The 27,715-nt window shown below is 40.2% G+C and overlaps 2 protein-coding genes across 9 annotated transcripts in view; both read right to left on the bottom strand.

Moving 5' to 3' along the window:
* The window catches only part of IL17B (interleukin 17B), a 40,387-nt gene extending 33,631 nt beyond the window's left edge, over window positions 1-6,756 (bottom strand). The window contains exon 1 of the mRNA XM_051793627.1: window positions 1,780-6,756. Coding sequence (XP_051649587.1) covers window positions 1,780-1,830 — 51 coding nt within the window. The 5' untranslated portion in view covers window positions 1,831-6,756. The remainder of the gene's footprint in view (window positions 1-1,779) is intronic.
* Window positions 1-27,715, bottom strand: part of CSNK1A1 (casein kinase 1 alpha 1) — a 36,453-nt gene that overhangs the window by 2,822 nt on the left and 5,916 nt on the right. The window contains exons 3-11 of one of the 8 annotated variants that reach the window (XM_051793588.1): window positions 20,570-20,696; window positions 18,743-18,841; window positions 16,257-16,340; window positions 13,359-13,498; window positions 10,357-10,435; window positions 9,275-9,349; window positions 7,779-7,885; window positions 6,766-6,914; window positions 238-1,751 (exon numbers count right to left, since the gene is read on the bottom strand). In XM_051793588.1, the coding sequence (XP_051649548.1) occupies window positions 1,744-1,751; window positions 6,766-6,914; window positions 7,779-7,885; window positions 9,275-9,349; window positions 10,357-10,435; window positions 13,359-13,498; window positions 16,257-16,340; window positions 18,743-18,841; window positions 20,570-20,696 (868 nt within the window). In that variant the 3' untranslated portion in view covers window positions 238-1,743. Of the gene's footprint in view, window positions 1-237; window positions 1,752-6,760; window positions 6,915-7,778; window positions 7,886-9,274; window positions 9,350-10,356; window positions 10,436-13,358; window positions 13,499-16,256; window positions 16,341-18,742; window positions 18,842-20,569; window positions 20,697-27,715 lie in introns of those variants that run through there. The other 7 variants (XM_051793590.1, XM_051793585.1, XM_051793586.1 and 4 more) reach the window with 7 other exon arrangements.

Raw genomic sequence — 27,715 nt, 5'->3', positions numbered from 1 at the left:
TCCTTCTCCTAAAGGAAGCACACAGTGACCACAGGGAACCTTGATCCAGATCACCACTCCGGGATGGCTGAGAGTGCATGGTGTGTTAAGATCCTGAAGAAATGGTTTCCAAAATGAAAGAAAGACCTTTTCAAACACTAAAAATATGAACTGTGAGCAGGAACTCTGCTACATGCGTGAAAACTGTCTAAAAAGCAAACATACAAACAACATTTACACAATAGGCATCTGGCAGCATCATTTTCAGACATTTTTTTAATTTATTCTGACATGCTATAAAGGAATAAATTACACTGTTAAAGAATTACCAGCAATAAAAGTATTTCTTTCTTTCAGCTGGGCTAGAATAGGAGTGAGAAGGAAGACAGCCTGGGGCAGTAACCAATGTGAACTCTGCATGGTGCGAGGCTGCCCCCAAGAACAAGAGTAAATCTGGTCATATCCACTTCACAAGAACTTGAAAGAAAATGCCTTGGTTTAAAACCATCCAAATTTTCAAACCATTCAAATTTTTCTCAAAACTAGCAATCACAAGTCAGTCCAGCCGATGCATGACATGGCGATGCTCGGGGGCTGCCAATACCGGGTCTGCAAAAGATGCCACTTCATTTTAAAAAAATCCAATCTTAGAATAGAGGGCTGGTCTCGAACAACAAGTTATAAAAATGCAAGACTGCCCCTTCCCCCTCAAGGAAAAAATACAAAATTTATTTAAAAACAAAATGAGGAAGAGTTACAACACTAAATCTAAAATGATTTAGAAAGAAATATGACTTCTTTTGCTTAACAAATGGCCTCAAAACTTGGTTTAAAAACAGGGTAATGTAAATTTCTTAAACTGAATTAACAAGGCAAATTAAAAAAATTTCATTTCCTTACAGAAACAGTTTTTTAGTTTTTAATGAACTTGTAAACAAAAAAGCTCCCGCTTCAAAATAAAAACAAAATCCCAGATCATATAGATGTTTACAGTGATTACATTTATCTAAGCAACTTACATACAGGTTCAGTTGTAAGATGTTAACTAAATTTCGTGACAAATATGCTGTTTTTCCTTTTACCAAGAACATTATAGAGTTAATGCAGAGTCCTAAAGATTATCTAGTAGTCGCTAAGTTTCTCTTAAGTCTTCACTTTAGATGCTGTTATTTCTAGCACAGGTAAGCAGGCAGAGTCTTTCATATGCTTAAAAACTGGAATCTTTGGTTACTACCATGTCAGCTGGCTTGGTATGTTGCACATAGAAGCCAACAACTTTAAGAATGTTTTAAGTGTACAACTTTCAAAACCCAGGGAGGAATAACCAGAAAAGAGTGCACAATTGTGAGCATTTACAATTATCACAACTGTTGCCGAAGACTGTTCATGCCATTCTTCCAAAACAATGAGATCTCATAAGCAGTGTAGTTCAAAGTAAAAAGGTAACAAAAATTGGCATATGCACAATTTTCTCCACTTGTGTGTCAACCATTAGTTAACTTTTCCACTTGAAAAAAATGCAATAGAAAACTGGACACCATGTTTCACTATCTCAGTAATATTCACAATTACAGCTGCTACAACTCAAAGTGCAGCATCACTGACACTGCCCAGAGCCAGTTTATACTGATATTAAGTTCTTTACACCAAGTAAATGGTTGCCCACAGCCACTGGCAAGTGTACGTATGAACTAAAATTTCTAGGATTTGGGGAGTGACAAGTCCTGCTCCAATCTGCTCTGCTTTGTCCCATCCTCGCCATGCTCAGAAACCTGCAAGATAAAGACAAGGGCAACTTACTGATACGGGATGAAAACGAGAAACAGCCTTCACAGCAGGAGAACTAAACATCAGTTATGGTCATTCAAAGGGGAAAATGCTGCTCCATCTTGGAATTGCAGAGTTCCTGGCGTCCATTTCCGAAGGTAATGATGTTTACCAACACCCTTTAGTTCAAACAAGCACCTCTCGCTCACACCTACTGCTGGCACTGGAAAACAGGCTTATGCGCCAGCTGGATGCCACATTCCTCAAGCGGGAATTCAGACCAACAGTTTGAAAACAAGACGTGTTATTGCCACTAGGAAACGGGATGTAATTTCATAGGATTGTTTTCTACTTGTCTGCAGTGTCTCATGTTTATATCCCTGAATGTCAAGCTGTCATCTGACTGCAGCGTGCTCTTCGGAGACACAGCACGGCCCTGTCACACGGACAGAAGGGAGAGGCATGGGAATGACTTACCTTACAGTAACTGGTGTCACCACATGCCCACATGCACCATTCTCTGGGCAGACGAAACAGAAGCCAGAACCTGTGACAGTGACCAGGGACCCAGCACACCTCTGTCCTTGGAAGGACATGTGAAAACTCACATGACAGGGTAGGTGGGGCATCAACAACAATTCTCTTAATGTGCAGCACTCCAAATGACAAATTCAAGACATTGTGGGATACGGAGAGTGAAGGAATACACACGAATCTCCAAGAACCAGTTACTGCAAGCTAAGCCAGTCTTCCCTTCGTGCTCATTCCTGGTGACTCAGGTGGCAGCACTGTGCTTTACAGAGGTAACAGGAGTCTCAACCGAAGATCACTTTGCCAAGCGAGTTTCCGTTTTGGATGCCCTCCAAAAAGGATGGTCTGTCCACGGATGAATTCAGCTGAGCAACAGCTCCTGAGTTTTTGCAACAGAAATCTCTTCACAGTGAAATACAGACAAAGCTGACCTCAGCTATAGCTTGTGCTGTCATCCAGAGAGGAGCAAGTGCAAACAAGTCTTAATAGCCTGACATTCTATCCCAAATGTATCTGGACAGCACTCAAAAAACAGCTTTAACTCTTCCAGAACAGGCTACAGGTCATTTAGAAGAGGCTCAATAGCTTTGCTTGCATCTTAATGCACTGAAGGACAATTCTCTTGATCCAGCAGTAGTCATATAAAAAAAAAAAAATCCTGCACCAGAATTAAGACAGCCATTCCCATTTGACAGCAAATTTGCACAAAAACCCCAGAGATTCCTTAGTTCCCTAACCCTTACTCGATGCATACAACCAAGAGTTACGCTGTTTTTCCATTTAGTGTGCTCAGCAGTGAACACTGATTCATCATTTGAACCACTTTCTCCATCCGAGCAGCCAAAACTAAGTGAACAAAGGAGGAGTGTGGGAAGAAACAGATCAACTCATTGCTTTAGAAACCTGAACGTTTCAAATGAAAAATGGGACCCTGAACCTGAGGACAAAGGATGTGCTAACAAACTATACGCTGCTATTTGTTAGAATACCTCAAATCCAAGGTATTACAGGCAAGAGAACATCCATCTACAGCTAGAGAAAGTAACAGGGAACTGGAATCAACTCACAACATCCCTTCCAAGTCGTGTTAAGACACAGCCCAACCACATCTGTCATATGAAATAGAGACACTCATGGAGCGCATGCATCACTGCTGGTATGAAGAACGTGCTGAAGAGTTTGTTGGCATCTCTTTAACAGATCTTCACTATATACAAAGCCAGCTCAAACCTGCACATTCATCACTGCTTGTCCCTCTCTGGGCTGTTACCCAAAACTTTGATAATCTCTGTGCTACGTGAGGGATACTCAAATTGCTTTATTACCATCAGAGCTGCAGATCTGATCGATGGGGAAAAGCAACTGTCCTGTCATACCCTAACAAGCTCCTCAACTTGAAGCTCTCAAGCTTTGTCTGTTCTGTTTCTCTAGACAAGCAGTGCAGTGAAAAATACTTAGTTGTCAACTGGCTAATTCTCAAGTAGAGAACCAACAGTCTGTGCTGAGAAATCCTGCCACGACCACGGGCGTCCAGCGAATGTTAATGACAGGCTCACAGAACTCTCCACTGACACGAACTAAAAACACTTCTCACAATGGAACTGGTAGACTTTATCCTGCAGATTGACTGCCTGAGTCAGTTTTATGATTGAGAAAAGCTGACTGTAAGCACTGTTACAAATCACACCTGAACAACGCTGTCAAGAGAGCAAGAGCCAAACTTCGAGTCAGCAAAGAAGCTGAGCCTATTCAAACAGTTCACCTCTCCCAAGTTCAAAACCAGCTGATCTTGCTGTTACAAAAGACACGGCACTGAGTTCCAGAGAGGGACAGGGAAAAAACAGAAGAGAAAAACGCCATGGACAGAACAGGTTACTCTGGAACCAGACAGAATATTCATCCTGAATAACCTACAGGACTCAGAAATTATTTAACATGGATCTGAGTTAAGGAAGCCAGGAGTACTTGCAAATGAGTAAACATCTGGAGATTGTCTGCTCACCATTCCCAGATGCACATCTTGAATAGTACTTGCACTTTATAAAGAAATGCATCTGTAAATTGCTATTTCTAGGACTTGTTGAACTGGATTTGGTTATCAGAGGGGTAGAATCTGACATCATGAAGCCTTTTAAGCCACTTCCACGCAGGCTTTGCTACAGCAACTAAAAGAGAATTTAACTGAACTCTGGAAAATAACCAGGTATTTCATTAATCTTCAATGTGATAGGAACACAAAAGCCACGCAGATTCCTCCGTAAGCTTAGGTTTTTTGGGTTCAAAACAGTCTTCTTTAATAGACAACATTCCATACAAAATGGCATGTAGGATTTTAGAAATCTGGAATCTTTACTTTGATGAAGAGATTAAGCATCTGAAGAGAAGTCTTCAGATGTTTGCCAAGTGATAATGCTTTGCTGACATTACAGCTTGATCGATTCAAAGGCCACAAGCCTTTCTTTAGGATGGGGAGGAAAAAAGGAGAAATACCCTTAAAAGGCTGCTACTCCACGCAAGAGCCAATGAAATTCTGCTAAAAAACCAGGAACTTCACCGTAGCTACAGCAATGGGTCTCGTTCCCGAAGGACACTGTGATAAGGAATGTCCATGAGGAAACAGAAAAGATCTCTAAGGCTCCATGGCAAGGCAGCTTCCCTGTTCCTCCTGCCTGTCACTCAGCTCAGCTTTGCACTCTGGCACCAAAGCACCACTACAAGGTGGAGGCAGATAATCATTTTAATGACCTTGCACTTACAGCACTCGGTCAGAGACAGCCTGAGCCAAGAGAGCAGCACATTAAACCTCAGAATACGTGAGTGAAACAGTATTTCACGAGGGCCCAACTTCATTTTCAGGGCAGCTTCTGCTTACAGATCATCACCTCCTGCAAGCCCTTCACTTTAAGCTCGAGCTGTTGTGAAGAATGTGCATTTTTTCTCAGATTATCTTCTGCTCTAACAGCCAACCTCTCCACAGCCCAAATTGGGTTGTGTTCTGGACTTCAGTCAGAGCTTCTGTATTGCAGCAAGCAACCTAAACCCAGATGCTTAATCACCCAGTCTGCTACATCCTGGTGTTTCAGCTGAAGGAACTGGTTTACAGCCTTCAGTGATGGATCATCTGTCAGCTGCAGCCAAACAACCTGGACTCTTTATGCTGAAAGTCTGACATTTAATGCAGCCTATGAATTTATTTTTTTTTTTGACCTCGGAAAGAGCAGTAGGTATTTTACTACATTTTTTTCTGGATGAAGTGTTACATTTTTGGATAGCTACTTTGACTAAAGACACCTGATAAGGTTTGAATGCTGCCACGATACATGAAAAACAATGTTTTGATACATTTATTGCAAACACTCCTGCGTTTCTTTGACTTCCAAGTCTGTCATGTTAGCTGAATATATAATTTTAATATATATAAATATGATAGACAAGATGTACTGAAGAGCAGCAAGTACTAGCAATACCTCAGTACAGAACTTAGACCTTGCTTTTCTAGTCTCACTCGTACAATCTCATCAGCTTTAATTTTATCTGCAGCTCAGCTTGAGGAATTGGTTTCATTATAAGACTGTAGCAGTCACTAGCTGTGGCAGTTTCATCTCAGTGACTTACCAGCACTAGCAGATTTACATCACAAAAAAAAAGTATTTTAAAAGCTTCTAGACTGCGTGGAAAAAAATTGTATGTGCCTTTTCAGAACTCAGTTTTCAGTTATTACACAATTACATCCTGAACATGTCACAACATTTCCCTTTGAAACCATAACCTAGAAAAATTTCAAATCATCAAGAAACCTGAAGCCCCACCCCAGAGCACCCAGATACCTCAGAAAATTGTGACTTGGCAGTCCACAGCAGTTTGGGGTTACTGCTTGATTTAGGCAAGACATTTTGAGCTCACTGGTCCCTGCTTTTAACTCTGGACCAAATGTCTCAACGTAAACCCACTGGAGGAAGCCAGATCACTCACAATTTTCTGTTTCCCACGTTTGATGCATACAGAACAGAAGCAAACCCACAGCATTATACCAGTTGCCACAGAGCAGAACCCAAAGTCTCTAGATCCTTGCCTAGTTAATGAGAATTATCCCTTAAGAAGTGTTAGGTCTAGGATTTTGGATTGCATTATATATTTATATATATATAAATATATATATATGTATATATAAATAAAATAAATTAAAATGTCACATTCCCAACACCAAGTCAGTTTCTTGTTTTTGGAAAGTGGTTAATGCGGGAGCAAAAGATGCAGTGGTTAAAATGACCCAAAAATCCCCAGAAGAAATGATATGAATAACAAGGACATTTTGGTATAAAGTTAGTAGTCAAATTCTCCAAGGACGTCTTTTGGTTTTGCTTTTTAATTTAACAGCCAAATGTGTTTTTTAAACCACCTCCTTGATCTAACACTTAAATTGCCGACATTGTCCAAATTAGTGTAATTTTTTTTTCCTGTAACGTCACTTGGTTCTTGGCTACTAACCTTTCATGTTACTCTTGGATTTGTCAGTTTGCTTGCCTGTGGGGGTTTGGGCCTGCTGCCCCTGCCCACTGGAAGAGGCTGCCTGCTGTGCTGCTTTCTGCTTTAACATTGTCCAGTCGAATGTGTAGTCATATTGGTGGTTCAAGGTCCTAAAAAAAAGGGAAATATTTTACTGTAACACGTCATATTGCTAATACCAAGCCTTCCCTGAAATACCAGAACTAGAGGATAACTCTTCCTATAAGCTGCTTTAGAGATTATGAATAGTATAGAAATGCTAAGTATTAGTAACTTAAAGGGATTCTTGCAGTAAGACCGAAAACCATCCAGCAGCGTTTCCTCACTGGTTACACAAAGGTCTGCACTTGTGGAAGCAGCACTTCCTCCCAACCCACCTTACCCACTGCCTGCACTGAGTTTCTGAGCTTTTTTTAATATATGTAATTTTAAGGGAGAGAATGCAGTATTGTACATTGCTGAATAGAAATTGCTTTGGATTCCAGACACCTAGAGGGAGACCTGAGAGATCAGTACCAGCACTTCTTTTGACAGACGCTCTTCACTCCAGAAGGCTGAGTTTATGTTCTGGTTGCTCTAACAAGCTCAATGAAGCAGCACTATTCCTCTCCACTGAAATCCATCTCCTGGGCACCACTGCTAGTCCCACCACCAATTTCCAAACATAAAAACCTTCAAACTTTTACAAGGGGTCAATTTTTTAAGCTACTTGCAACAGAATTTAAAGCATGGGCTCAACCCTCTACCATTAGTGGTTACATCACATAATGCAAAACCCAGAGAATCTTTCTCCTTTATGTTTAACACTGAATATTTAACATTGAACATATTTTTCAGGTCATTTAAACAGCTTTTCAAACTCTGAAAAAAAGGACCAGAAGAACTCCCTACACTACACACATACAGAGCTGCTCTCTACAGTGCAAGTCCCACAGAGCAGTTCCCAACTATTAAAGCCCTGACAAATTTCTGTACTTTTCCACCTTGAGACTGACCTGAAAAGAATACGGAATAATTGCCTCAGATACATGTAATCTGGTGCCTCTTCAAAGCGCAGGCCACGACAGTAGTTCAGATACATGGCAAATTCTGCAGGGAATCCCTGTAAATCAACAGTGTTAATCAAGCCATGGCTTGCAGAAAAAAGCTTCTAACAACCCTATAAGAAGGCAAAAAGATGTGCTTCTTTATGTAACAGCAGAGAAAAACTGGCTGAAGATTTGTAAAGTAATACCACTTTGCCCCTAGTTATTAATTTAATTCTGTATTTCAGAAAGTGGATTTGATCAGCAAGACCCCCAGGTACACATTCCTTCCCCAGAACTGTTACCTGATGCATGTTTTGCAGTCACAACTTCTCTGCTACCAAAACCTTCAACATACTTACTTATAAAGCACTTAGTTCATCCTAATTAAACCTCGTTCTTGTTAACGAAGTCTCTAAAATAATAAGAGGCAATCATCTCTTAAGAGATTCCAGTTGTTTCCTTGATAATCTACCTGAGCATACTAGAGGCAAGATCAGTTAATGGCACTAAGTGTGAAAACTTAAATCATGAAAACCTTTTTCAAAGATTTCCTGTCTTATATTTTTATACATTTAATGCTATATTAAAGCCTACCTGAAAACAGGTAATAGGATGCAAAGAAAATATGGGTATAGCATCCCTGGAAGTGTTTAAGGCCAGTTTAGAGGGGGCTTAGAACAACCTGGCCTAGTGGAAGGTGTCCCTGTCCCAGCAGCGGGGTGGAAGAAAGTGATCTTTAAAGGTGCCTTCCAACCCAAACCATTCTATGGTTCTAGGAACAGTTCAACACTTTGAAAGATACTGTCAGACTAAGGGTATAGATATGTGCAGAAGTAGAAAGTGCAATCCCTGGTGCTGCTGTTTGATGTGCAGAAACTACTTCACGTTCTCAAGGACCTTTGTTAACAAGCAGGTAGCTGCCACAGTGCAAGAAAAATCTGAAGACCCAAAGGACAATACTGGAAAAACATCATTCTGCAGCAGGGCTCTAAAAGCTCACTTGAATCCAATTCCACTACAGCCTCTACCTGAGTTAGAGTAGACAATATGAACAATCTTGAGGCAGAAACAACTGTATGTGGGCAAGCCAGAGAGCTCCACCCTGGTTATTTATTTACATCTACATGTAAAGCTTCCACTGTAGAAGGTGAAGAACTGAACAAGCCTGACTTAAGAGAGTTGGACAGCTTGCACAGCCAACAGTCAGCAAGAGCTGAATGATGGTGGCACGAACTACGCCAAGAAGCGGCAGCAAATGCCTGCCCTGTTACACTTATTCACAGTCTAGCTGGGTGGCCAAACACGAGGCACCCAGTGCCTGCCAGAGAATATTATTCAGCAGCAAATGCCATGTGAGACTATCTAATACTTTGGCTTTAGTTTACAAAAAAAATCCACAAACAACAAAACAAACAATAAAGGAATTTCCATTTCACAGTATGACATCACTTGGAAACTCTTACCTTACACAAAACCTCAACAGGAGTGGACATTTTCTTTTCACTAATCTTTTCATACTTTTGCTTCTTTGTTGCAGCCTGTGGAACATGTAGGTCACAATATAAGAGATATTGTGCAACACTGGATTAACAAGGACAGCAGTAAAAACAAAAAAATGACAAAAATCCTTTGGTCAACCATAAGTATTTTATGTGAAATCTCCAAGTCCCACACACTTATTGCAAAGAGAATGAAGGTCAATCTGGTATTAAGATTTGGACACAGTTTAATACCATTTGTCGCAGTCTAATGCTTCCATCACATGGCACAGCTCGTGTAGTTCTAGCTGCTGCTTTTGTCCATTAAACAGACCAGACTTGCATTTACATTTGCCAAATTTGTATTAATTCCCACTCAGTGCCCCATTCAGGGCTGCCTGGTGTTTCAGTAAGCACCCGTTATATTCATTTGCAGCTGAAGAGTTCCAGTGTCTCACAAGCTGCTGCCTTTTTAGAAAACTTGCAGCTGCAACACCACTGGAGCTACAAAACTCTCATATGGAGGAAGAAAAACAATTAAAACAAGGAAATAAATCACTGAAGTCTATGTAACAGAAATATCTGCCATGCCTGTAGTTGGCTCCCATACATGGAAATACTGGAACAAGCCTGTTGCAGCCAATAATCACTCAGTGGTGCCATAACCTGGACTGAAGATACCACTGAGGCTGAACTTGCCACGCAAGAGATTATTTCCATGCTCTCTACAGCAATTCAAAAAGCCACTAACAAATGTTATTTTCTATTTCCCAGAAGGGCCACAGACTACAACAGGACAATAATAATTGGCAAAGATGACGTAAGCTATTGTTTAGCATAAATTTTGAGACAATCAAACAATGCACATTTTGCCTGCTGCGCAAGAGGCAGAATCCACATTCTATAAATATCATGCTTTGGGAAAAGCTGCTTTGTATAACTGAAGCTAAACATTATATAAACCCACCTATCCTGATCAGCAGACAGAAGCATGATACCCAAACATGAAAAAAAAAAGAAAATCAAAAAGCAGGGTGGGGGAGAAAAGAAAAAGCAACACAACCTACCTTTAATCCTTGCCAAGGCAGACTGGTTCTGTTAAAGTACATCAATACATAGCCTAGAGACTCCATGTCATCCCGACGACTGCAGAAAAGAGGAAAAACACAATGAATTACAAATTCTGGCATTTCACACTTTACTCCAAATAGTGCAAGCGTTCAAAAATTTAAATTAAAAAATAATTGAGGGATAAAATTTAAGCTTTGATGCAAAGGTCTCTTTCTAGTACAGCTAAAAAACTGATGTGCTCACGATTCCACTGTAAAAAGTCTTCCCCAGCAGAAGGGGATCCTATTCATTTTTCAAGCAAGGAATACTCAGTAAGTATTGTGTGTTCTTTTCATCTGCAGTTACATTAATTTGGGAAAGAAAACCTTTGGAAAATTAAAGAAAAAGAAACATTAAATGTCTTTCCTGCTTTATAAAGTAGCTTAGATAGAAATGGAAGTTTTTCTTGTATGGAATGCATGGAACCATGGAATGCATTACTTCCTTAATGAAGATTTTTCCCTGAACCTTGTCTCTGGGATCAATTCTGAACATCCAGCCCCAAAAGGGCACAGGCTCCTTCCTTCACTTCCGTGAAAAAACTCTGAATTGTCTCTGTTTTTTTTAAATACAAGCAATATTGAAAGTGCATGCATCAATCTGAGAGGTGCCTTTGCTTTCTTCCCATAAGAGGCCTGTTTTGGGGCAGCTGGAGAACTCCAAAGTGACCCATCCACAGACTTCACTGAGAACTTGCACACCAACTCTCACGTAAAGGTTTCAAATGTTTTCTGCACATGCTCCAGATCCCCACGTCAGCCCCGCGAATACCACTGTACTTCACTACACAGCTTTCATGAGTGCTAAGACTAGTACAGCTCACTGAAGTGGAAAACACACTCCATGACTTTTTTTCCTCTTGGCAAAGTTGCCTCTTCCCAGCTGTGGTAAAATCAGATTCCTCCTGACTGCCCCTCTGCAGCTGACATCCATTTAACATGAGACAGAAAAATAACTTATTTTTCTCCTCCCAGCTCCCTTATGGAGAGAATCTGGTGGATATTGCTGCTGCTCTGCCATCCAGATCTGTGATAAAAGGATTTAAATGGTGAGTCAACTCTCTAACCCTTTGGGGAACGAGTTCAGGAAGCTATCCCAGAAGAAGATCACCTTGACTCTCTAAAGCTTTTACCACAAGGCCAAAAAAGCACTAATGGGTCAGGGAAGAGAGGATTGGTTCTCTCCCCTCGACAGCAGCTCGCTCTGAGATCATCTCAGCTGCAACATGAAACCACAAAGACAGAGGGACAAAAAATTATACTGAGACCACAAACTCCAGCCTGCAAAACTTGCTAATTCTATTAGAATTGCAGATTTTAGTCATCAACAGGATTCAGGGAACCTGTATGGGGCCATGACATAAAATTACGTTTCCTTAGGAGGCAGTGATAAATTCAGAAACAAAGGCATGAATAGTTTCCATCCCCCATCCAGCTCATTGTTTCAAGGTTTAATGTCATGATTCTGTTGCAGGAAACATTTAGTTTTGCACATCGCTAAGGGGTACATTAAATTTGAGCATATACTGATAAAAGTGATTTTCAGGCTTTGGAAAACAGGATAACACTCTCCATTACTAAAACAGATAACATTGCAAACAGCTCCTTGAGCACAGCTGTCACTACCTACAGGAAAACATGTTCTGCAACAGATAAAAGCACAGGACGAACAGCTGAAATATTCTGCCATGAACTTGAGAACTGGTTTCTCCTGACTGCAGGAATTTATTACTTGTCTCACCACTGGCTTGATCTAGATAGTTTAGCAGCTTTTAGCACGTACCAAGTCAGGTTTCTAATCATAACAGATTTCCCATTACCAGCAGATATGCTGTAAGACTCCAATTAAATTCAAAAGCAACAATCCTTTGCAAATCCCTCCTTCAGTCTCAGGTGCTTGCACAGCTATTCCCTTACCAGAGCTGCTTGAGATCTATGAAATGCACTTACTTCAGAAATTATACCTGTCATTTACTCTCCTTGACCCACATGTCAAGTAGGCTTAAATAATGACACTGACAGGTAATAAAATACCCTTAAGGAAATTAAAGCAAAAAAGAACATGGAACATTTTAAAGCACCAAGTATTTGTGGGTTGCATGCTCTGTTGAAGTTGACCACTAGAAATTCTGTTGTTCCCATCTTGATTAACATGAAGGTCAGAGTCACAGACATTCATGAAGTTTTAACCAACCAAGTGACATCAGCATCACGTGGTAAAGCAACACTATTACACTTTTATATTAGAATATTTAGGCACATAGGTAAGGAGGAGAAGAGAGCCATTTCTTTAATATCTCTTGAGTATCTAACACTTCCAACCAACTCAGAGAGCTCTCTCCACTGAACCACTGCTGGGATACTGAAGGAGCAGTATGTTTTTGATCTAGATGATAAAAATGTGTTTATGATTAAGCAAAGCTCAAACATATATATACACACACACACACACACATGTATACATACATTTAGACACATGACTATGACTATACCAGAAACTAAAATACAGCACGAATGGAGATATTTAAGTCTTGCTTTCAGGCAAAAGGAGAAATAATAGTTAACTGACTTGAAGAGAGTGAGAAAACAAGATATCAGCTTTAGAACACTAGTTACAAAAGCCATCTCAAGCCAGGCAACAGTGGTGTCAACAGGTACCAACACATCAGCAAAGCGCACCTTTGTGAAGGTCCTCCAACATATCCACATCAAAGTATGCCTTAGCCTTTAAAAAGCCAAAACAGTATGCACAACATCCACCTCATGTCTGCAAGACAGAGTCTCTTCAAGAAGCAAATTAGGTGCTTGGATTTTTCCCCGACCCTTGCACAGGCAGCCAAAAAGAAAAGCACTTGCAAAAGGGTGGATAAGCTTATTTATATAAAATTTTTTCAGACACTTGAGAAGCTTACAGAGATCACCTTGCAGCCTCCAAAGCACAGCATGAACACTGCACTCACCTCTGCTCAATGCCAAGATGTGCATTGATGCTGGCATATCGAGCTGTGCCAGTGAGATTTTTGTCTTCTCTGTATGGTATGTGTTGCCTTGTCCTGTTGTCCCGGTACTTTTTGGCCAAACCAAAGTCAATAAGGAATAACTTAAAGAAAAATGAAAATAGGTTATATTCCTATACAATTCAAGAAATTCCCAATTTCTTTCAGTGAGCATTAGCTACATTTTAAGACACCCAGACAATGTAACAGCCTACAGTTAAAAGAAGCAAAGTAACAGTGCAGAGGCACAACCAGCTTTAACTAGTCAGTTAAAAACTTAATAGTGAATTAGTTTAAGCCTTTTCTCAATCCACTGGAATAGATTAGATTGTGCTACTCAGCATCTGCAGCTTAGTTCTACAACTACTTTATGTTACTACTGCAGTTCCTATCACATGAGCTCGATGACTACAGTGCACAGTTGAGGAAGGAACTGGCACGGTGAAAGCACACCAGGAACCCCACTGGCACTGGAGCAGGTCACACACACAGAGTTAATGGCAGCTCAGCAGCTTAATGCACATGATGCACATCCTGCAACCTTCTGTCTCAAGGAACAGTGACCATTTTGCAGAGCACCAAGGTCAAAACCTTCAATAGCAAACAAGACATCTTGCTCTCAGCTCTTTGCTCAGTAAGACTGCCAAGACACTATCACAGTAGTGTGACAGTCACTAACGATTTTGTAACAGCCAGGAAGCTGAAGCCTCATAATTGAAGCTTGCTCAATGATTTGATATTTAGCAACACCTGAGTGTGTGCTACCAGTGAGCTGACAGCCAGCCCACATAAAAGGGTTAATCCAGACAGTACCTTCTCACAAGATTTCAGGACTAGGCAAAAAAAAGCTGAGGCAGAAGTACCTAAGGAACGTTTCAAACTCTAGCATTAGTCTTCAAGCTCCACATCATGAGCTCCTGAATCCAAGTCTGGATTAATGCTACAGGATCAAGGACTACAACCCCTACAGATTGATGAATGCTGCAAAAAGTAACTTGAGTGGGGGAAGGATGTGAGGGGAAAAAAGACATTTAAGGTTCGATAAAGTCTAGTAAAAAGCAACTCAGTATCAGCTTAAAGCTGATTAGAGAACAGAAGATGCAGCTTTAAAAGCAAACTGGAGACTATATGCAGGTGTACCAAGGCTGCAACAAAGAGTTACTCTGACACACTGGAAGTGCTGTGAATTATAAAGTGACACTCAACACGGAAGTATCAAAGATACTGAAAGTTTCTGAACTGCACAGTAGCTATGTTTTAGAATTCTGGTGTAAGAAGATAGTAGTCTAGACAGGGAGAAGAGAAGCTAAAAACCTTTTAACTATTGGTGTTGGAGCAGAAAACCTGGGGTTGAAGTCTTGCCATGATTTATATGAAAACACAAGGCACAGCAGTTCTACCTGTGCTGTTCTGGTGCAAGTCACTTTGGAAGCCCAGAATGCTTTGAGCGAGAGGCCATAAACCCAAGTTTTTCGAACAACTACACTGCTCAGACAGCTCAGCAAAGTGGGGGTCTTGGCTTTGTTGCACTCGCCACAGCTGCCACTACAGGTGAGCAGGGACATGATCTCGAGCTACCAGGAAATGATTTGATATACCAAGAAATACTTGATACGGAACTCCCAAAGCAGACAGTGCAAAGCTTTATGTGATTACAACACTGCAAATGTGACTTCTGTAGAAGCAAAGCCTGAACTCGAACACAATCCCTTATTTACTGATTTGGTCCAGAACACAGACCTGGTTTATGCTAGTCAAATAACTGGGTATTATTTTACAGCACCAATTTCCCTGGGGAGGTTTAATCTGTTCCCCCGCTTAAGATGATTCTGTATTTCCCTCTAGATGGGTGGAAGGCAAAAGAGTAAGAATTAAGTCAGAAGACACAGCCCGGTTTGGAGGAGCACAGAACATCCTGATGCCAGTCAGCAGAAACAGACGTGTTCCCGCAGATAACCTCATACCACCTTAACTCTGTTTGTTGCACTATCAGCAGGAAACTGGAGAAGTAGGGCACAATTTTTGCCAAGAGCAACTAGAGAAGTAGATCAAAGTCTCTGCCTCTGATAAGAAAGTTTCAGAAGCAGACAACAGAAGGCTGTCAGCTTGTGTACAGCAGCTATCTGCCTGGGATTTAATCCATGGAGACTATTGTGGAAAGCTACGGAACAATTCTATGGCCAAACTCCTCAGCTATGATTCACATTCAGCAATTTCCAGCTGTCCTGCTACCAACTGGCGTATGTCTTCCTTTCTCTCCAATTCATCTTCTCTTAAAGAGAAGAAATACCACATTTAACACTACAAGATAAGCTCATGCTTCTCTAAGACACAACTTGTTGGAGCAGTTTCATTTTAGAAGCACAATGGATGAAAATATTAGTCTTCATTACACATTTGGGGAGATTTTGAACAAACACTGTACAGGAAGGAGTCTGGCTGAAGCAATAACAGAATTTCTCCACGTGCATCCACAGACATTGCAGGAACCCTTTGGGAAGGCAAGCAGGAGCCCTGATATTTTACCAGGGTGGCATGTCTATCCTTCAGCACATTCAGTAGATTGCCTTTGAGTTTTAAAGGCCAAATATCAAACCTGCACCTGAAATCAAGCACGTACATTTAGCCCTATCAAAGTTCAGAAACAATTCCACAATTTAAACAAGCGCCACAGGAAAACATCTTAGTAATGTTACATGTTTGCCAAGTATGTCTGAATAATGCCAACATAAGAGGTGCTTTTGCAAGATCTACATTCTCCAGAAAAACAAAAACCAAAACAAAAAAATGAAAAAAAAAAACCAAAACCAAAATAAAGCACATGAATTTGGGGTTGAGGTTGGAATAGGAGACAGTTCAGACCTGGTTTAATCCTGAGAAAGATGGGTCCTGAGAAGTACTAACAGTCATGCTTCTTTTCCTCTTCCCCACTGGAGATTCTAAACACTGAACAAACAATAGAGGGTGGCAGTGCATCAAACAGTATTGCTTACATTGCAACATTGGCCGGCGCAGACAGGCAACACCGAGGCGTTCGAGAAAGAACAGGGTAGCCAAATGCCATCCTTCTTCCACCAAGCACTGTAGTTTTCAAAAAAACTATGTATATTTCCATCTTTTTTTATTATCATTATTATTATTATTTTTTTTCCAAGGAGAAAATTTGAAAGATGTGACAAAGTAAATTTCAACTGTGAGCCGCTCCAAAATGGCACTGCCTTGACCAGGGATAGCAATGGTGACATTTGGCTCTATTAAAAAAGGAAATTAAAGTTTTGCTTACAAAAGCAGCCTTTGGTTCCACAAACTGCCCTTCCCCCAAAAGACATTTAGAAAAAGTAAATCTTCAGTAAGGAAGAGGTAGAAGGCATTTAGTCACCTTAAAGTTTACTTTCATAAGCATGCAGGGCTTATTACTAGCAGAGCTGGAAATTCATCTTTTAACGTGGGAGCAAAATTTCTCCCAATCACCAAATTGGAATTTGGAAAAAAATCAATATAATTTTTTTAAAATATAACTGACAGGAAGCTACTGGAACAAGATTACCATGCTATTCTAACTCTGTGGCTGATTTTCTTTAACTGTGTATAGTCATCTCTAAAAACTCCAAAACTGTACTGAGTTAGAAAAAGAAACATTAAATACTGTATGGTGGCAACTGTTTCTTAGATAAAGCACTTGTTTCCAAACTGAAGTAACCTATTCCTAATTTTGCTCTGTAAAACTATCAATTTGCACTTGGATCAGGAACTATCTCCCTAATTTCTAACCCCCTGAAACATAAATGAAGCCCATGCCCACAGACAGTGTTTTACCACCATATCATTGTGTGACTCCCTAACTAAGCTACTAACGGGGAAAAAAAATATAATGGTTTACAGGTAATTTTGTATTTTGTTTCAGTTGATGCAAATCTAATGTGTTCCTCCTCTAAAGTAAGCACAGCAGCAATTTCTAGGCCATTAATCCACACAAAGATAAACTACAGTGCAGCAATGCCAACCTAGCATGACTGTGCAAAAGTATAGAAAAATGGCCCAAAAAAGAACAACTGGAAATCAGAAAACTAGAAAACTAGGAAAAAACAAAAAAAAAAAGTTTTCAAGTTATACTAGAAGTCATGCCAGAAAACTAAGGAGCCTAACTGCTCAACACAGCAGAGAAAAATAGAGCTGTACAGAGTGAAAGTATGAAACTTGGGAACAAGCAAAGTTTAACAGCAACAAGATTACATAAAGACTGTCTTTCAGCTGGAATTACAAACTTTTCCAACAATGGTTGTATCTAAACACTCAGTGCATTGCACCTCTTCAGACAAAAGCTGTTATCTCATGTTATTCAAGCTTTCCCCTTCTAATGTTCATGGCCCTGAAGTTGGCATTCATACAGGCAAACAAAGGTAAACATTTTTAATACTAGTAGTGCCTAAAGAGATGAGACATTCTCAGATGGCATATAGAGAAGATAAGTGGGAATCTTGCTTCCAATAAACAGCTTGATCACATACATTTGTCCTGAAGTTAATTGCTATTCAGTAGCATGCTTAATGCATTGCCAATGCTGCCTGTCTGCCCGAGCTCGACATATCAATTGCAGGGTTAAGCATATTTCACTCAAGAAAACTAAAAATAAAAAGTAGTCCTCAATGTAAGATTTTCAACAGGAAACATGCACTTCTGACTATGTTTAACCCAGCCCAAAAAGTGCAACAACCTCAGCCCACGCCCCCAGCTTTTTTTTCCCCACAAAGTAAATTTTAAAAAACTTTGTCGTACAACACATTCAAGTATTTTATAGCTTAACAGTTTTCCATCAACATATTTGCATAATTTCTTTTATTTATAAAGGCATCTAAATGTTGAGTCTTAACCTTATCCACAATTCTGATGGATGAAGTGTTCTCTTTACCAGTCTGTCACTGCAAGATTTAATGCCTTGATGAGTGGTGGGTCAGGAGCTCCCACGTTTGCACAAATTGTTTTCATCCCAGGAAGTCAGGCCCAAAGCCAAAGATAAGATTTGACTTTATCATTGAGGAAAAAAATTCTATTACAACAGTCATGTCAATAACAAAACTCCAGCAGTGAAAGGAGTAGCTAAGTATTCTATAGGGTTAGTTTACAGTCTTGTTGCAAGTCTAGAAATCATCTAGATGAGTCAAGAGACCCACATGTATGCCACTGCATTTAGAAGTGGGTATCAAAAAAACCAAGTTCTCACCTCAAAGAACTGTGGTTTAGCATCCAAAACATCAGCTGTAGCAATCAATTTTACAAAAGTTGCGCAGCTTGAATCAAATCACACAGGCATTCTCTTTGGACTTTTAAACAAAGAGCTTTAGACTAACCTTATTACAGTGACGCCCAATACCCATTAGGAAGTTATCTGGTTTAATGTCTCTGTGTATAAAATTCTTTGTGTGCACATATTCAATTCTACTGATCATCTGTAAAAAAAACCAGCAACAAAACACATAAGATTTCAATGAGAGAACACAATTCACTTAAACCTTTAATGAAAACATGAATTTTTAGTGTTACCTTCCTGTGCAACTTCAGTTTATGTATTTGCTTAATGAAAACCATTTTTTTAAAAAATATTGTTCAAATAAGTTTATCTTTCTTATATGTTAAAATTCCATAACCTTGGTTAGGAACTGGCAGATGAAATATCTGAACTATTTCCCAGATACCGAGGTTCATGTTTCTAACTATAGCATCCCATTAAAGAACCATTTCTTTCTCTTACTTCAAACACAAGACAATTTTAAAGCTCATTCCCTCCCCCACCCCAGTTACTCATTCATCTGGTTATTCATTCATCATCAAACGTCACTTTTCCAGGTAAGTTTTCATGGAGCAAGTAACAACTTGATTGTGGCCCATCCTGTCATATCTAGGCTACTGTGATCCCGGAATATCTGTCAGCAGTGGAGCCGCAGGGAAACTCTGGAACATCTGCATCATCAGACGAGGTCACACCACCTCCTGCCGTGAGAGCCCAGTACATGGGTCACATGGGTTATGTGGCACAGCTTCCCAGCTCCTCACACACTCCTCATGCAGCCTTTAACCATCTGAATTGCTACATAGTACCCCTGACAGTTGCTCTACTGGACTATGCCCTAAAAACCAGCTGTAAGCACCGACAGCACACATTCCCTCTCTGTTTCCCAGGTGACAAAGAATTAGTGTTTGTCGCCCGAAGGAATACTGCACAAAGTCCTTACAGATTCCCTGGAGATGCTGTAACCCCCAGACTAGAGCTAAGCGAGCAGGCAAGTGGCTCTCCAAAGCAAGCACACCACTCTCTTAGGGCAGCTGAGAACAGGGACAGCTGACCCCTTGTCTCCATACAAATGCCATGAGCTTCCTTGGCCAAGAGCCTGGGATTCTACGAGCATCTGGCCAAGTGACAGCTTGGTACTGACATCAATTACGTAATATTAGATGAAATTTAAACTACCATTGAAAATTCAACTCCAGAAACACTCATTGCTTTTCAAGGAGCTGAAGCAGCACAATCAAGCTACTCATTAAGTAGTAAGAAATAAATATGGCTGCCCATTTGAAATGCTGTATTCTCATGGAGAAGTTGGAAAAATATCAACTGCTAGAAAAAAAGGCTTAAGACTTCAGTTTTAGAAGCCTTGATTAAGTCTGAGAAGTGGCATCTCCACTAACAGCTTTAAGAACTGGTCTTTGAGGACCAAACAAGCAAGACAGTATTTATTAGCTCATGGTCTGGTCCTAGAAGTTACAGGAGAGTGTGAGTGCACAGGGACAGTCAGTAAGAACAAACCCCACATGTCCCCACAGCTGGCCAACACGTAACAGGTCCCACTGAATCAGACCATAACTGGAGACTGCTTCAGACCTTCCACCTCCATGGCTGATACTGGGAGTTAATCCGCCCTTATTAGTCTTGATACCTTAACGAAGTTACCCTTGTTAGGTCTGCAGATGAAGGAGCTGGTAGCTGCACTGTCCTCCCACTATGCACATTTTGTAGGCCAGAGCTCACAGAAACCACCATTATTTGGTCCTATATAAGTCAAGTGTTCACTTAGATGTATGAAACTCTGCATTAAACATTATTTAACCCATTTAAAAAGAACAACATTGCACAAAATCCCTTGGGGTTTTTGTCTTCCTCCCACCAAGGCTGTACATACCTGGTCTGCTAGCATAAGTACTGTTTTCATCGTAAACCTGCGAGAACAGAAGTTGAAGAGGTCTTCCAGGCTGGGCCCAAGAAGATCCATGACTAGAACATTGTAGTCCTTTTCTTGACCATACCACCTGCAACAAAGAAAATGATCCAGGATTAGCAGGAATCCTAATGCAGCCCAGGATACCACCAGCCCTCCTGGTTGCAAGGGCACATGGCTCACTAAAGTTCAGTCTTGAAAAGCTATGAGAAACTAAGGCCAGCAGTGTCTTATTTTTCCTGGAAACAGAAGTCTGAGCACAAACCAGAATACACAAGTTGGCAAGTGTGTGTATGCACATTTAATTTGCCCTTAAGAAAAACCACTACTAGGCTTCAGCAACCGAAATACCAAACAGCAGAACCAAAAGGCAAGCAAAGCAGCAGCCATTACGTGTCAGTGTCGTGAGGTGTATGTACAACATCTGGACTGAAACTCATCTGCAGGACGCCTTACACTCATTGTTTCCTGCATTCATTTCACTTCACAGAACCATCTTTACATGCTTTGTTTTCAGGTTTCAGTTCTCTGTTCAGACCAAAGCAGTTCGTGCTGTTAACTCATATACTATGCCTTAATTTATTTCCGAATTAAAAAAATGGCAATCAAGTTCTACTGTCCAATTAAGTAGAATATAAAGGCTCTTCATTATACTTTCAACATGATAAAGGCAAAAGCACTTAAGTGCCATAAAAGCAAAATACATATGTAACAAAACACTAATTGCAGCCAGACTCCGATATTCACCTTTAAGTGCCTGAGATATCAATTTTGGGCATAAAATAAAGGTTACCAATGCTGTGAGGACAAGCAGAAGTCCTTCCATGTGTATTTTTCTTCGCAATCCATGTCTAGCATTTCCATCATAGCATTGCTTTGTATCTGCAACTGGGGGGTCCTGGAGTTACAGCCTTCACTCCAGCCCATCTCAGCTGTGAATTTCCATATTTTAAATGGGCACTGAAAGACAGAACTTGAACATTCTCCTCTCCAGTCCTTCTGCATGTTCCAAATACCCAGTTAAGTGACAGCTGTATGTGAAAAGCTGTTTATAATGCTGACATGACACCTTATTGATCAAAGGTTGCAATTTTGCCTTTGCTAAGCACCTAGTCCTTATAACAAGGGTCTAGTGCCAGTAGCCCAGGGATAAGACACTGATTAGCTCCCTCCTGGAAGAGAACTGAAGTTTCCAACAACAGTGGCACAGACAAGATACATCAAGACTGTACCTCATAATAAGAGCATTCAGATTAAAAAAAAAAAAAAATAAAAAAATCAGGATTCAGCTCAAAGTAGCATCTGTGACTTAAATATCTGTATGGACACTGTATTTCCACTTTAGGCAACGACTCCGGTAGACTAATGCATAGATGTCTGGAAAATAGTTACCACTGATAAAGTCAACAAATTCCTTGGTACCCATAGGATTCCAAGCTTAGTTGGGGTAGTAAAGTAAAATGTTTACAAAGCACAGAGAAAAGATTCTATATTTGGATTTGTTTCAGGCCTGTATCTTCCCACTGTCAGGATTCTAGCAGAAACCATGCACTTCATGCTGCATTGTTATAAACTTGATAAAAGTTATATATGTGGTTCACACTCCTTGTTTTACAGATCAATCTAGGATCTTTATTCATTCCCTACATCAAAATGAGAGGCAGAAAATACATATTTTGCAAGCACTCATTCAAACTGAATGTCAACAGAACAGTTTTCCTCCAACATGTTAATGACCACACCAAGGCTGTAAGTGCTATTTATCAGTTTTTGCCTTCTAAAAATTCACTGAAAGTACAACAATGCACAAAAAGACCCCAAACTTACCAGTGACTCAACTAGGAACAAATGCTGATGGTATTATTTGATGAAGTTTGTAATATCAAAAAAAAGGTTAATATTTACACTGCAACCTGATACCAAGCCATGAAATGTATGTGTTTTAAGAAGACCTGCCTGCCTAGGCCCTTCTAAGGAGTGATCAGTAGCTACTTTCAACTGCAAGAGCAACCAAGTAGAGAATTTAAAATATGGAAAATGAAGCGTCAAAATGAGATACTGTGGAGAGAAGTTCTTAATGACCAGCTTCAGTTCAAGAATTGTTAATGAGGCCTACAAATCTACTTCTTGGTTCCTATCAAAGTCACCAATGTAAAAAGCTTTTGACACTGCCCTCCAAACAGCTCCACAGGTCACAGCTGCAAACAAAACATTATGGTCAGCTGGAATAATAAAACCTGGACCAAGTTACCTGCCTAGAGAGTCTGTCCCATGAAATTTAGGTTTGTTTAGGAAAAAGTCTAGAGAGTAAAGAGCTAAATTGAAGCATTCCAAGTAGTAAATCAAGATCTAAATAAAATTTTTTTTCAAGAAATGGAAATCCAAGTCAGATGCTGAGTGTAATTGTTCAGCACAGTAATGGTTCAGGGCCCAAGAGATGCAGTGTAAGGGAAAAGGATCAAAGATCAGCTTTCAACTGAGCTAAGAAAATTTAGTTACAGCATCACAGAAAAAGTGGAGCTGATTCAAAGTAAGCCCACCCTGGGAGGTACAGTTTAAAAAGCCTTTGGTTCCTCTACAGGGAGCTGTCTGCTGAGTTAAGTGCAGTAATTCAGGTTGATTGCACAACCTCCATTTGTCCTACTTCTACATAGGCACAAGAAAATTTTAATCTCCTGATCATTCTGCACTGGTGGAAAGCACATTCAGCTCTGCAAGATAAAGAAATAAGACAGAAGAGTTTAACATGTCATTTTCATTATTACCTGCCTGTGGTTCCTCACAGAAGACTGTGGCACCTATTCATTTCACTACTGGCAACTGGAACTTCTTCCAGAGTATTGGAGTAACTTCGTTGTATTTACTTTGCTAACGCTCCAAGTAAGTTTTCATTTCCCTTGGAACATTTCCAGGGAAAATGGGATTAAAAAGTAAGGCTACATCATGTCCATTCAAAATCTAGGAACTGCTACTACTGGCAGCTGTGAGTGTAAAAATAGTGGAAGTCTTGTCTCTTCTTGGGAAAAGCTGGATATTACGATATGTAAAAGCTGGTGTCCCAAAGAGAAATCTTTCAACTCCTAATACTGCATCAGGAAGGAAACTTGCAGTGAACTACCAAGGGAATGATCCATACAAAGCCCTGGGCAATTATTAGATGACACTGGCATTTCAGAACACACATGTCCCTATAAGGGACTCCATGGACCTTTGTTTTCCCCACACACACTTGGAAGTCCACCCTCTCATACTGAAGTTGAGGAAGCAACAGCAGCAATACATTTAAACAGGGAGAGTTTCGGAGGGGAGAGAAAAGCAGCAGCAAGAGACTTAACTACTTGAGAGCTCACTTTGGGTTTGGCAGACTTACATAAAATGGATTATTTCAAAAAGAGAAGCTAATTTATTAGACTAGGAAAATTCATTATTTCTCTAATTGATTCTCACAGTGCTTTACATCCCATTAGGAATATTTCCTTTACACAAAACATTCACGGGACAGAATTATGAGGAATAGTTCAGTTTACCCTTTAACTGGCAGTGTCACACTGAACACCTGACACAGCTGTTAGGAACCCTGGTCCACACTCATCTGCCAAGGTGTGCCCAAGCTCACAGGCAGGAAAATGCTTCGTCACTCTCCCTTCCCTCCTCTGTTTAAAGCTACTTATCAAATGACTCCAGATCACTCAGAATGCAGTAAATACCCTTTATGAAGCTTTCTATCAGAGCATGGTTCAAGGCTGAGCACAGAGACCTTCATTTGACTTCAGTGACTCCTCTGATGTGAAAGACCAACATTTGCCACGTCAACAAGCTTCCAAATCATGTGGTTTCAGAGGCTGATCTATGGCCCCAGCACATGCAGCAGCAGAAATTCTCTAACCTCCTGCATTTCAGTACTGTAGTCCTAGTGAACAACGAAGTCACGTGACACAGTGGTTTGCTCGGTTTCCAAATAATATACAACAGGTATGATGCCAGATCACATAAGTGGATGTTCACTTTAACTCATGGGGGTGGTTTTTTTGATTCTCTTGACTAATCCTGGGACAAGCAAGTGAAGTCATCTACTACTTGGTGGCAAATACTTTCATCAGGTCTCCCCAAACTTAAAATCCTTCTGCGCTTTCAGAGCTGCATCTTTCAAAAATACCATAATGTCCATTTCGGCAACTGCTTATTTGGTAAATAATGTCAAGAACAAAAGAAATGTTTGAGAAAGTGTTTGTTAATAGCTTGGTTTGGGTTTTTTATTTAACTACAGAAATACTTCATTTGGCTATTATAGTATTTTCTTCACATCTAGTGTATCCTCCTTTGGAAGGGTCAGAAATAGGTCAACAAGCAAAGAAAGGTGGGTGAAGGGCAAACAGAATGCAGGCACAGGCTCGATGTTACTACTGTGCCACCTACACAATTTTAGTTGATAACCAGCAGTTTCATCCACTACACTGACACTAGTAATTAAAACAAGGTAACAAACCCAGCACAATTACCAAAGATACGTGACAGGTCTAGCGATAAATAAAAGGATTCAGAAGATTCACATAAAAAAAAATCAAATTCAGACCAAGATGAACTAAATTAACTGACTTGCTAAATGACAGCTGTTAGTCACTGGTGAAGAAACCCCAATTCCCAGCATTCAAAAACCATGAAGGCAGTAAAGGCACTATGAGCATAATGGCACCTCACTTTGCCTACAGGTTATAATATAAAATATAAAAAAATCAATATATGATGTTGTGTATTAATATATGTAATATATTATAGCATATCATATAAAAAACCAATAGAACATGAGTTCAGTGTCAAGAAACTCTTCTCACCACCAGAGCAAGTGTGACAAGACTATTTTGTTCCAACTCAATAAAAGTTCTCCTCAATCAGCACCTGCTTTGCCAGGCAGCCCATCCTCCACTAAAGGCTTCTGTCAACTCCATCACTGACTATTCCACTGGAGGCTGTGGCAACCTGGAATTACAAACAGAACTGCAGGAGGTCATGCTTTTGTGAGACAAGAAATATCCCCTGGTGCCTCACTGCAGGGAAGTACAATGCTTCCAACACTTGAATATTTAAACTCAAACCTTTACACTTCCAGAAACCTTGATACTCACATTACAAAAAGGGTGATTTTGACTTCTTTGACACCACATAAACTTTTGCCACTTTCATAAATTATGGTATGTGACCCTATGATTACTCTGTGTAGTCCTATGTAATTAGTTTCCCAGCAACAAGTGGAAGAGTTCATGTGACAAAAACGGAGATTATCAGAAGAACTAAGGTGGATAAAAAAAGCTGTTAGAACAAAAATGTACAGTGAACAGGAAAGCTGGAAAGAACTTACTACTAGAATTACCTGAGATCACCTAATTAGCAAGTTTGACAAGTCAGCAGGCACATGAGGGGAACATGCCAGTCTGGAAGGCCTCATGAACACAAAGGATTCAGACATCCTACAGAAAACCAAATGACACTGAACTGATGAACACTCTGGAACTGTATCCCAGTTCTGCAAGCCATAAGTCATTTATACAAAAGTCTCTGAACAAGGCATTAGTCAGATGGTGTGACTAAAGAGACAACACTGACCTCCCTATAATCACAGAGCTCTGATATCACCGAAAAATACCAAGTAATCCCGAGCAGTAAAAGTGCAGCTGTTCTAAGCAGAAACTGAAGTAATTGGGATCAGTGCTGCAAACTCTGTCACAAATATTGAGGAAAGGAAACCCAAATCTCAACAAGGACAGAAAAGAGACCTCAAGAAAAATGAGAAGGTGGTGACCTCTGCAATCATGTATTTAAACAGCTCAGCAAGGCAGCTACAGAGTTATGCAACTATTCTTTATACATACAGGAGGACAGGAAGAGGGAGAAGGTTATTAACAAATAAAACCATTATGTTTAGGCACAGCAGCTCTCTCTGCCCAACAACACAATCATGAGCACTGCCCTGCTGGCCTAGAAAGTTTTGATGTTGCACCTGACTGATTCACAGAAAGAACAGCCCACTGTCCAAAACAGGTGCTGGATTTGGACCAAAGTGGTCCTTTCTGCTCTCATGTTCTAGACTGCTCAGCACAGACATCTCCTGACAAATAAAGACGTTGCAGACAAACTGGAAAGTATATCATGTCTGTAAAAATACACTAACTTCAGTCTTCAACAGACACTGAAGCAACACATAAAAGAAAGGTAATCCATCAAAGACTCATGTCTAAATTGACACATATTTTATATTTCTAACTTATCTCCCCTGAAACTGGAAAAGCACTTAACTGTTAGCCAGTTAGGAGTAATATAAATGAGCATAATATGGCATGACTGAAATACTGAAGTGGAATATTTAGCAGATGTCACCTAACGTTAGTTGCCATGGAGAGCATGAATTAGGCCACCCAAGTACTAAATAAAGACACAGCCATGAACACCCTACGCTATGGAGTTGGATACACTCTATAAATAAAATTCTGTATCACTTTTTGTACAGTTCTGAGAGCAATACGAACACGTCAAGTATGTCAGCACAACTCCTCTCCTCAGCAATAAGGTGGTTTCATCTGCCCAGTGTTATGTTGCAAACATGCAGCTGACTCGCTGTTTTGCAAAGCTCTTTAATAAGGTACATTAACACCTGGTAGGAAGTGAGGAGTCAAGTTTCTCCTGCAAAAGTCAGAAGTTTCAATTCAGTTCAGGAGGTGAGCCATTAATCCACAGTGGGGACAAGACACACTGCTGAGGAAAAAGAGTGTTTTAGTATTACCTCTGCTGTTTCAAACAGGAGTAACACTGACCTGAAACTGCAAAGGCTGATTTAAGGCAAGGAGAAAAAATAAAAATAAAATAAGACAGCTCCATTTCCTTTCAAACTGTGACCTCTCCTGGATGCTTCTACAGAGTCCACAAAGGCCAATTAAGACAGAAGATTGTTAGAAAACAGGAAATAGATTTTTTTTAAAATACATTTACTTGCCTCTACTTAGTAGAGGCACTTTAGGTATTCATTTAAAATACTAGCTTCCATTTTATTTCAAGCTACAAGACCAAGAGGCTTCTCCTTATCTACCAGAGTGGTTCTGCCCTTCAACATGCAGCCTT

This window comes from Manacus candei, unplaced genomic scaffold, assembly GCF_025592945.1.
Source record: "Manacus candei isolate 608988 ecotype Guabito, Panama unplaced genomic scaffold, ASM2559294v1 h1tg000037l, whole genome shotgun sequence".
Taxonomy (NCBI): domain Eukaryota; kingdom Metazoa; phylum Chordata; class Aves; order Passeriformes; family Pipridae; genus Manacus; species Manacus candei.
The sequence above is the reverse complement of the archived record's forward strand: the minus strand, read 5'-3'. Positions and strand labels throughout refer to the sequence as shown.